The sequence below is a fragment of the Panthera tigris genome, chromosome F2 (assembly GCF_018350195.1).
Source record: "Panthera tigris isolate Pti1 chromosome F2, P.tigris_Pti1_mat1.1, whole genome shotgun sequence".
Taxonomy (NCBI): Eukaryota; Metazoa; Chordata; class Mammalia; order Carnivora; family Felidae; genus Panthera; species Panthera tigris.
Window position 1 is genome coordinate 67,262,264 of NC_056676.1, and position 11,974 is coordinate 67,274,237.

Consider the following 11,974-nt stretch of genomic DNA (forward strand, 5'->3'; position numbering starts at 1 on the left):
ATATTTGTTTATTCTTACAGGAGATGCAAGTAAGAATCATTTGGAAACTGTACGACACAATAACGCCAAGGCAGATAAAGAGAGCGCCTCAAAACGGTCTAAGAGAGATGGCCCACAAAATTGTAAGCATGAGGATATAGAAGAAAGTCCATGGATGTGGTCCCAAGGCAATGAGATCTGGTGCAGTGATTCCTGTGAGAAGGATGGCAAGTCAGAGAATCAGGGAAATTCTGCAGGAGAAGAAGAAGAAAAACCCAGTCACTGGGGATGGGCTCCCGGGGAACGCCGCAGTGCCTCCGTCCAGCAGAATTCGACCTCCAGGGACAAACCCTACAAGTGTGCTGAATGTTGGAAAAGCTTCAATAACAGCTCTCATTTGCGTATTCACCAGAGGACGCACTCAGGAGAAAAACCTTATAAATGCTCTGAGTGTGGGAAATGCTTCAGTAACAGCTCTCACCTGATTCAGCACCTGAGGACACACACAGGAGAGAAGCCCTACCAGTGTGGCGAGTGTGGGAAAAGCTTCAGCAATACCTCCCATCTAATCATTCACGAGAGGACTCACACGGGAGAGAAACCCTATAAATGTCCCGAGTGTGGGAAGAGCTTTAGTAGCAGCTCCCACCTTATTCAGCACCACAGGTCGCATACCGGCGAGAAGCCCTACGAATGTCCCGTGTGTGGGAAATGCTTCAGCCACAGCTATGTCCTCATAGAACATCAGAGGATTCACACGGGAGAAAAACCTTATACGTGTCCTGACTGTGGAAAGAGTTTTAGTCAGAGTTCTAGCCTGATTCGCCACCAGCGGACGCACACGGGAGAGAAGCCCTACAAATGTCTCGAGTGCGGGAAAAGCTTCGGTTGCAATTCGACTCTCATAAAGCACCAGAGGATTCACACAGGAGAAAAACCGTATCAGTGTACAGAATGCGGCAAGAGCTTCAGTCGAAGTTCGAACCTAATCGCACACCGGAAAACACACGCAGGAGAGAAGCTCTGTGAAAGTCCCGAATATGAAGAAAGTTTGAGTCAGAACTGCAGTGCGATAGAAGAGTGTGGACTCCAGCCTGGGGAGAAACCCTACAAGTGTTGTGAGTGCGGAAAGCGTTTCGGTCTCAGCTCCCATCTCATTAGACACCAGAGAACACACACAGGAGAGAAGCCGTACAGGTGCTCGGAGTGTTGGAAAACTTTCAGCCAGAGTTCCACCCTGGTGATTCACCAGAGGACACACACGGGAGAGAGACCTTATAAGTGTCCCGACTGTGGCGAAGGCTTCAGCCAGAGCTTTAATCTCATCAGGCACCGGAGGACTCACGTGGGAGAGAAACCTTACAAATGCACCGACTGTGACAAGTGCTTCAGCAGAAGTGCCTATCTCACTCAGCATCGGAAGATGCACCTAGAAAAGTCTTTCGAGTCTCCCGAAGTCAATGGTTTTCCTCCTGGGTGGACTTGGAAAAACTGTCCAGGGGAAATGGCCCTCATCTCTTCCTTTTCAGTCCCACGTCCATCTTCCTCTTGAGTCCCAAAGCCCGTTTATTATTATTATTATTATTATTTCTTTTCTTGCTGGATCATTACAATTAAGGTGTTGCTACAGAGTTTCTTTGGTTTGTTTGCCATAATGTCTGGAAAAAGTCAAGCTCCCAGGTTGGAGGATGGGAAGGCCCTGATCACCAGCTCATTGTATCTGCCCAGTGGGAGATGCTTCCAACGATGGAGAAGAAATGTTTTTTGATTTAAGGTAAGATTGGAATAGCTTCAAAAGAAAACATAAAGAGAAATTCCGGGAATAAGGACACCTGAGAGCTTGAAGCCAAGCTAGTCCTTGAATTTCCCTATTTCCTCTTGCCTGAGTGGGTGGCAGTAATTCATTATTGGCCTCAGGGAGTTATCCACAGAAAGATTCGTTTTGAACAAATAATGTGATTCTCTGGCTGTTTTGGTGGGTCTATAAAAAGACTCAGTTTTCTAAACACAATTTTATTTGCTGAAAATGAACTTTCATAGTATTTAGAACTACACCGGCTAATCCCGTAGCCACTAGTCACCTGTGGCTACTTAAATAAATTTATAGTAAGATTAAATGACATTTAAAATCTGGTTCCTTAGTGGCACTAACTACGTGCCAAGCACTCAGTAGCCACATGTGACTGGTGGCTGCTGTATTGAATGTCATATAGAGTTTGTTCTTTCAAGATTATCATTCTTCACAGACTCATGAAGATTTCCTAAGAGACTGTAGGAAATGTGCTATGAGGTTTCTACTCCAAAGGAATTGCAACATAGACTAGAAATGGGATAGAGTTTTTAAGGCACTCCGTCTAGAGATTGGCCATTCTAATGCTTGTATGTCTTCTGTTCAACCATCTTGGTAATCCAGTGATACGATCCTGTTGTCTTGGCCAAAACCAGATTAAGAGGTAGAATTCTTGAATTTTGTTAATAAACTTTGGGCAAATAGGGACACCTGGGTGGCTGAGTTGGTTAAGCATCCAACTCTTGGTTTTGGCTCAGGTCATGATCTCACAGTTTGGTGAGTTCGAGCCCCACACTGAGCTTCTGCGCTTACCACGTGGAGCCTGCTTGGAATTCTCTCTCTCTCCCTCTCTCTCTGCCCCCATCCCCACTTGTGATGTCTCTGTCTCTTGCAGAAATAATGAACTTTAAACAAAAATGAAAAAAGATTTTTGACAAAGTCTTTTCCCTTCAGTTTTCTCATTATGTAATTCCTGGTTGGATCAGAAACTGGGTTCTTTTTCTAATATTTAACCCCCTGAATCTGAGCCAATGTGCAGAGACAGTGTGCCATTGGAGACCGAGATTCCTTACTTCCAGTCTTGACGGTTTTCTTTTGCCTCTTGACTTATGGGATGTATGGATCCTCCCTGTTCGCCTGTCCAATGGAAATGATGTTTTGTAAAGTAATAAGTTATTTTTTATGCTCCTAACCCCTATTTTTTTTTTTTTTTTTTTTTTTACTGCCAGTTCAAGGAGTAGAAAGTCGGGACTCCTAAGTTGGTCAGGATTTCTGGTCTCATTTTTAGATTCAAAATATATTTTATGAAGGCTGTCTATAGAGATCCAGATTAGGAATGCGGAGCCAGAAGAGGCCAGTTAGGGCTGCTGCAGATGCAGAAGGCTGTAGCTGGTAGGTCACGGAATTGCACGGGGATTCTTTCTTCTTTCATGATTGCGGTCGTATGCCTGACACTGGGGAGTCCATTAAGTCTTTTCGCGTTGTTACAAGATTAAAAAATACAGCAAAAGTTAACAAAAGACTTAAGAAGCATTTGGGGTGATTTTTCTGCTTTCAAGAAGGGGGAGAACATTAAGTATCGTTGGCTTTTATATGATCCTCCTCTAAGCATCTTTTCACCTTTGTATGTTAGGTAGTATTGTCCAAATTGTCTTAAACTCTAATATCTGAGGGCAAGTGTTTACAGTATTTTACCACAGACGACTAAAAGTTTGATTAACGTTTGAGAATGAAATTTGGGCATTTGCTGTTGAGGCCGAAATCCAGTTGCAAGGCAGTAGCTGTCGGAGCGGTACCCAGTCATCCATTACATTGTGTGTGGCCAGTAACCACTCCTAACTTGCGTCCTCATCTGTAAAGCAGAGGTAATGCCTGCCTTGCAGGGTTTCTGTAAGGATTAAGTAAATGTTTGCAAAGCAGCTAGCACAGTGCTTAAAATATTAACGAGGTCTAAATACATGGTAATTAGTTATTATTAATTGAAATAAATAGAAAAATGTCCTCCACACATTTTCAGAAGTAGCAATGGAAGCCGTACCCATCCTCCTTGTGAATTCTTAATGACCAACCTCAGGAACCCTGACGAATCAGGTTTTGTAAAAGCATAAGACTGTAGAGTGTTTCAATTTTGCAGACTTTTGAAGAACGCTTTTATGTGATTCGACTTACTGAATATTTTTGTTGTTCTTGAAACAAAGGATTCAGCGTAAGTCAGGAAAGAACAATATAGCAAGTTCAATGTAAGTTAATTTGTGTCTGAAGACATTAACAGGTATAGTTTATGTCCTATTAGCATCATTGACTCTGTTTTATGAGTGCCCACAATTACATAAAACCTATTTCACAAACCTCAGTGTCTATAGAAACATAGATGTTCACATTTTAGATGAATTAAGATGGGGTCTGCTCCATGAAGAAAACAATTTAGCAAGAATCCTTATCTCTTTCGATTGAAAACTAGGAACACAGAGGAGAGATTTGTTACTTATGAGAACATAGTAGTAAATTTAATCATATTTGATGCCTGTATCTCAATTTCATTAATCAGTAAATGGGTTTTTTATTTAGCTCCCCAAGAAGTAAATATTCTGTATTCCTTACTTGTTTTGCCAGCAAAAAGAATTCTGCACCTGAGTAAATAAAGCGTTCTTATTTAAGTGATGTGTTTCATAGTTCCTTTTTAACTAAAGAGAAGACTCTTCTATTCATTTTCCTACTCAGAGAAAGGCCTTATATTTTTTTCCCTATGTCAACACATAGGTTCACAAGTGTCGTGGGGAATTCAGTCCCTAGCTGCTGTAGAGTCTGCCAGAAGGCATACAAGCAATAAGTGTCTTACCATAGTGCCCGAGCTGAAGGTTTGCTCCCATCATTCCAGGCCATCCAAGCTGGATCTGCCAAATGAGCCTTGTCCTTAGTGCTCTACATGTTTGTTTCCTCATTGATGGTGAGAGGTAGTGGAATATGGCTTGTGACGGTTGCCCCTCATGCACTGGTCCAATATATTCCATCTCTGCCAGTCTCACTTTCTGAAATCATGGTCGTGACAAAACCGTCATTGCTTCTTTATTCTGTATTTGAGTTTATGTAATTCCTTTCGAGCGGTATGATCATTCACTCAGCAAAAATTTGCCTGATGCCCAATATGTGTGCAGCAGGAGTTGAAATGACGGCGGGAGGGGCAAACGTATGGATAGACTGATAGGAAAATGTGCAGCTTTTCAGGTGACTACTTTCTCCTTGCCAACTCTTGAACCACAACTTACGCTGAACCCTCCATCTTCAAATCTAATAATTTGATAATCGAAGGAGCTAGAAATAACTATATAGTAAAATGGGCTAGGTTTGCTCTGTGAAAGCACAAGTGCTTTGTACAGAGTGGCGCTCAGTAGTTCTGAGTGGGTATCATATGCTTATATGTTTTATGCTAATGCCCAGGAATATGCCCTTCCAGGATATGCCTTCCCATTAGACTGTCCACTCCCTGAGTGCAGAGAACAGATTTCATTTCTGTAATCCCAGTGCCCGACACAAAGCCTGGCATGTGAAGTGTTTAGTGGTTTTGGATGAAAGGCATTCGCCAATGGTGAAGTTTACTGGAATAGGCTGTACAGTCTCAGCGTGCCCCAGGTCCCTTCGACATCATTACTCGTCCAGTCCACGGAGTCTGGGCTAGCTCGCAAGTGAAAGTGACAGGCCTGGGAAGCTGGGTCTATCCTTCACGCTAACCCCTAGAGGACCCTCAATTCTCCCAATTGTTCAGAAGCCTATGGAGGGAAGACCTGGGCTTTTAAATTCACACTGTCCAGGACAGGTTCAGAGTCTGTTTCACATTCATGTTTCAATCACTTTGTACTCTGTTCTTAGCTTGTAAGATTTAGTAAGCGGTGAGTGAGGTGAGGTGCCTGGCATATTCTAGGTGTTAAGAAAATACTGTCGTTCTTCCCTGCCCACCCTCATTTTCTCATAATTTTGCTAAGGATAGGCAAATGCACAGAAATTAATCACTGCTTGAATTGGTTATTTCTAGGTTTCTAAAATAAAGATATTAATAACATTTAGCTCATGGGTTTGTGGGGAGGATCAGTGAGATACTGTATGTAATGTGCTTATTAGCATTGCTAATACCTCAGTGTTAGCTGATCTGTGATAAAGTGGCTGTATACAACCGTGGGTCTTTGAATCATCTTTGAAGGTAGCCCCAGAGACATGGGTGTCCCCTGGGGCCACAAAAATGGTGCAGTCCTTTTGTTGTCTACCCCATGGACACGAAGGGGTATGACTACACACTAGGAGTGTGTAGCAAGCTGAGTGTGTAGGCTAACAATGTAGCACATCATTATTTTATGGCAGCTCTGTGGGCAACTACTGCCTTTTTCTATTTAAAAATTGCCTTTCCTTTCATTCCCCATCTCTTTTATTTCATTTTTATTCTCTTTTACTTCTCTTTGGCCCTAACCTCTTCTGCCTTGTCCTTGCATATTCTTTTTCTCGCCCCACATGTTGATTTATTTTTGAGAGAGAGAGAGTGCAAGTGGGGGAGGGACAGAGAGAGAGGGGCAGGATTCCAAGTAGGCGCTGACAGCAGAGAGCCTGCTGCAGGGCTTGAACCCACAAACTCTGAGATCATGACCTGAGCTGAAGTCGGACGCTTAACCGACTGAGCCACCCAGACGTCCCTTTCCTTACATATTCTAACCCAAACTTAGGCTTTTTCTACCCTTTATTTCGTTTCCCTTTCTTCCCTCTCCTCTCTTCCCCTCCCAGTGAAGTAGGAATGAGGTCAAAGCTAAAGATGGTCCAAACACTTGGTTATAAAGATCCAGATGGAAACATGATGCTTGGCAATCATGACTTCATGGGATGTAGCCACTTACAAGCAGAGGTAGCTTGAAAGTGCTAAGTTGGTGAGGTTTGTGATCTAACATTGCATGGCTGGTAAAATCAGTAGATATCCTAGGATCTGACACTGGGAGGGATGATGTGTAAGCTTTCGTTGAAAAAGGATCATGATTAATTTCGAGTCCTGTTAAGTCATGTGGATAAATAGATTAAAGAAAATACTAGTTGATTAGACTGACAAACACAGGTGTAAGATTTCCCCCTTAAAATAATAGCATACTCTCTAATTATTAAAGTAATACTTATTGCTGAATGTAAAATATACAGAGAAGTATAAAGTAGGAAATGATGTAAAAGTGAAGACCAAAAGAAAAATGGCCCGTAATCATTTTTTCCAGAGATCACTCACCACAAAAGTTCTGAGATCTTTCCCAATAACTTGTTTTCTAAGCATATATCTGAATAAATGTTAAAAAAAATTGGATCATGTGGGGAGTGTGTGTGTGTGTGTGTGTGTGTGTATAGTATTGTGTCTTGATTTCCTAATCTTATTGTCAGTTTACTTGTTTTAATGATTATGATGTTTTTAATGACTTCATAAAAATAGACTGAATAATTATTAACAATAACAATTCAGTTCTGAATTGTTGGATGTTGGTGGATGTTTATAGTATTTCTAGCTGTTTGCTATTAAAAAGAACACTGTTGTGAACAAGGTTTTTTTGGTTGTTGTTTTGGTATTGTAGTTATGATTGTTTGTTTTGCTTTTTGTTGGTACACAAATTTTACTTTACATCTCAAATTATTTCCTCAGAGTGAATTCCTAGCAGTGACATTATTGAGTCAAAGGACATAGAAGTTTTTATTTTTATTATTTATTTATTTTTGAGAGAGAGAGAGAGAGAGAGAGTTGAGCTGAGCTGAGCCTTGGAAGGGCAGAGAGAGAGGGAGACATTGAATCTGAAGCAGGCTCCAGGCTCCAAGCTGTCAGCACAGAGCCCAACGTAGGGCTCAAACCCATGAACTGCAAGATCATGACTTGAGCTGAAGTTGGATGCTTAACTGGCATAAAAGTTTTTAAAGGCATATTACTAATCCCTTTCCAGAACTATCTATCAATTTCAATTGCGCAGTGAAATAATTTTGTTAAACACCTTTTGGGGGTGGGGGGAAGGAAACCATGTAATTCAGTTCAAGGCCAGTATATTTAAATGTTGGAAACCTCTTTTAAGGTAGTTTGTTTTCCTTTTTCTTTTTTCTTTTCTTTCTTTTTTTTTTTTTAAACCCCTCTTTGCCTCTCTTGGGTTCGGATCAGCTGAGAGTCACTTTGGGATGAGTGATTCTAAGAACTATTTGGATTTTTCCTCGCGCGGCCTCAGGCCCGATTCCAGTAGAGGGCGCTGGAAGCTGCTCGGAGACCCAGGGATGTGGCCTGAGGCCCAGAGCCTGGGAGAACCCAGAGGAAAACTGGTTGATGAAACGGCTGGCTACTTAGCTCAGTGTCTCCTGTCACCTGGTTCAGACAATGAAGTGCACCCCAAATCTAGGAGACGAAGGTAAATTCAGGTTTGGTAAATGGAGAAGTATCTTTGTGTTTGTAAAATTGATGCTGAGGAAAAAGCACATTGGAAACTTAGGAAGATACCAAGTTATACTGCTCAGAAGACTAGAATCCTCATCTTTCCCATCCTGCTGTCATCACTAATTCAGTGAAAAACTTGTCAGCTGCAGGGATTGATGTTTTACTAAGGGAAAAAACAGCCATACTGCGGGGGTTGGGGGATGTAAGGTGTGGTCATTGCCATTACCAGAGGTTATACCTGGTTACTCCTAATTCTTCAGACCTCAGCTTAAACGTAACCTCCTCTAGTAGGCACTCCTTGACCCCTAGGCCAGTTTATATCTTGTTACCCTCCAGTGCAACATGTACTTGCTCGTTTTTGGACACGTATCACATCCTTAATTACCTGTATGCTGCTGTCTTCTCTGTTAAACTCTGAACCCCCAAATGACAAGTATTGTGTCTGTTCACTGCTTTACTCCCAACACCAAGCACAGTGCCTGACACAAAGTAGACACTTGATCCCCATGTATTACATTGAATTACATTGATGTATACTCCTTTTAAGTTTATTTTGAGAGAGAGAGAGAGTGCAAGCAGGGGAAGGGCAGAAAGAGTGAGAGAGAGAGAATCCCAAGCAGGCTCTTCATTGTCCGCACAGAGCCCTACGTGGGGCTTGATCTCGTGAACATGAGGTCATGATCATGAGATCAAGTCAGATGCTTAACCAATTGAGCCACCCAGATGCTCAGAATATTGATATATATTCTTAATCATGGCTTTATGAGCAGTACTAAGAATAAAAAGAAAATGAAAAAAAACAAAGTTCCAAATTCCAACTAGAATTTGCAAAAGATTACATAAGCACTGAGGGGATGCAGAACAAGTAAATGACTGACATTGAAAGTCTTTTGGGGGGCGCCTGGGTGGCTCAGTTAGTGAAGGGTCCGACTCTTGATTTCGGCTCAGGTCATGATCGCTCGGTTTGTGAGATTGAGTCCTTTATGGGGATCTGCCCTGACAGTGCAGAGCCTGCTTGGGATTCTTTCTGCCCCTTCCCAACACATGGGCCTGCATTCTCTCTGTCAAAATAAATAAATATTAAAAAAATTATTTAAAAAGATTTTTAAAAAGTCTTTATGGGGGCGCTGGGTGGCTCAGACGGTTAAGTGTCCAACTGTTGATCTCAGCTCAGGTCATGATCTCATGGATCGAGCGCCGAGTCAGGCTCTGAGCTGACAGTGTAGCTCCTGCCTGGGAGTCTCTCTCTCCCTCTGTCTCTGCCTCTCTCAAAGTAAATAAACTTAAAAAAGATTTTCTCCCTCTATCCCTCTGCCCCTCTCCTTCACTTGCACTCTCTCTCTAAAGTAAAAAAAATAAAGTCTTTATGGACAGGTTGGATGGTGAGCAAGTAGCTTTAGAGGGTTTTGATCTAATGTGTTACAAACAAAAACATAAATGAAAAAGAAATTGCTCAGTTTGGTACCCCAAAAAAGAGGGGATATAAAATGAAGAAAGGAAAGATTGTACTTAATACATTGAAAAAATGCTTACTGTATACCAAGTGCTGAGTATACAACTATGAATAAGACAAGGTCCTGGCCTTAAGGAGTTGAATCTCTTGAAAAAGTTATATGTAAATTGACAATTACGAATCGGTGACTGCTAAGGCAAAGAGGTGGAGTTATAAAAAGACATGATGATTAATGTGGGTCTTGGGGCGCCTGAGTGGCTCATTTGGTTAAGCGTCCCGACTCTCGATTTCGGCTCAGGTCATGATCTCAAGGTTCTTGAGTCTGAGGCCCAAGTCAGGCTCTGTGCTAAGCAGTGCGGATCATGCTTGGGATTCTCCCTCCCTCCCTCTGCCCCTCCCCTGCTCTCTCTCTTAAAATCAATAAATACACAGAAAAAATCTTTAATCTGGGTCTTTAAGAATGGATAATTGAAGAAAGAAGGGCAAGGCTTTTTCTTGAATTGAGAATGACACTTGAAAAGGCACAAGTCTAGTCCTGACATGCCAAACTTAGGCCAACAAGAAGAGGTGGCAAGAACAAATGTGCTCTTTGTTTTAATAACTAGATCTTTGTAGGGCGAGAAAAAAATGCATTCTAGTCAAACAATCCCGGATTCCTGAACCAGATTTTCTGGGCTTGGATTCAGGCTCTGCTACTTACTAGCTGTGTGACCACTTTTCTGTACATCGTTCCTTATCTGTAGCATGGGGCTAAAAACAGTACCTTCCTCATAGTATGGTTGTGAGGACAAAATGAGCTAATATATGAAAAAAGCATTTAGAACGCTGACTATAAGTATCAGCTCTTGTCATGACTACAAAGTATTTTTTTTTACACAAATCTAACATGGCACTTTATTAAAAAGAATGATACACTCTGATGAAGTTTTTCTGAAGAATGGAAGGCTGATTCACCATCATCAACTTTGTTAATGTAAGATTTCACTACACTAAATTCACTACATGAACAGAGTAATATATACATACCAGTATATGCTAAAAAGATTTGATTGTTAAAACTTTAATGGAGAAGTTATAAGCAATTGCGAACATCCTATTGAAGACTGAAACAATAGAAATAATCCCACTAAAGTCAAGAAAATGAGAAAAAGAATCAGGAGGCATACAATTAGAAAGTGAGCCAATCCTAGGCCTACCTGTGCTCAAATCTGCTCCTGAAATACCTCATGCTTTGCTGTGCATCATAGGTAGGCCAGTCCCTGTGGGCTGCGTTTCCCAAACTTTCTTTTCAACTGGTGGCCAGCTAAACCCAACAGGTGAGAGACCACTGGTGGGTGACTGGGCCAAGCGAGGGGAAACAAGGTATTTCTCCCATTTCCTCTCAGCCTCCTACAGCCTCTCTGGCCACAGCTAAGCCTCCTCCATGACTTCTGCACCAGACAGGTCCCCCATGCTTTCAGTTTCTTTGGGGTTACCCTGGTCCCCAAGGTGTAGTAACACCGCCTCTTCCTGATTACAGAGTATTTTTCATGGAGTTTATTCTAGTTTATTACTTTCTCCTAGTAAGTGGCTGATTTTGTGTCATATTTCATTGCCTTAGCTTCAGGCCTGAGTGACAGATTTTTAAAAAAAATAATTATTTTTTGAGCACACGCAAGTGGGGGAGAGGGGCAGAGGGAGAATCTTTTTTTTTTTTTTTTTTTAAGTTTATTTATTTGGCAGGGGGGAGGAGCAGAGAGAGAAAGAGAGAGGGAATCCCAAGTAGGTTCCATGCCACCAGTGCAGAGGCTGATGTGGGGTTCCAGCCCAGGAACCATGAGATCATGACCTGAGCCGAAGTCTGATGCCTAACTGAGCCACCTAGGTGTCCCACAAGAGAGTATCTTAAGCAGGCTCCAGGCTTAGCTTGGACACATGGCTCAATCTCAAGACCTTGGGATCATGACCTGTGCCGAAATTGAGTTGGGCACTCGACTGAGGCACCTAGGTGCCCCAGTGTTTTGGTTTTGAATAAGCAGAGCCATGCCAAGATTCAAACATAGTTAAATGATGGTTGGCTACTTGATAAGAAAAAAAATCCACTTATGCTAATTTCAAGTAGAGGGTAATCAAGTAACATCCTGATGATACTGAATTCTCATTTGTAAGAGCTGCTAGAGCATTCTATCATGTTAGCAATATAGGAACCACAAGCAGTTTATTGAAGAATTGTCTTTAGGAAAACGATTTCCCACACATTAAATTGATTTTCTTGAGTCTTTTTCTTGAGTCTTTGTATATTTCAAACAGCCAAATTTGTTGATACCAGTGAGGGTTGTTGTCAGGGAAA

General features: G+C 41.8%; 1 protein-coding gene across 4 annotated transcripts in view; it reads left to right on the forward strand.

Moving 5' to 3' along the window:
• ZNF572 (zinc finger protein 572) overlaps window positions 1-11,974 on the forward strand; it is a 28,200-nt gene that overhangs the window by 9,656 nt on the left and 6,570 nt on the right. For 3 of the 4 annotated variants that reach the window (XM_042972815.1, XM_007076837.3, XM_042972816.1), the window contains 2 exons: window positions 21-1,753; window positions 7,926-8,765. In XM_042972815.1, coding sequence (XP_042828749.1) covers window positions 21-1,531 — 1,511 coding nt within the window. In that variant the 3' untranslated portion in view covers window positions 1,532-1,753; window positions 7,926-8,765. Of the gene's footprint in view, window positions 1-20; window positions 1,754-7,925; window positions 8,766-11,974 lie in introns of those variants that run through there. The other variant, XM_042972814.1, reaches the window with a different exon arrangement.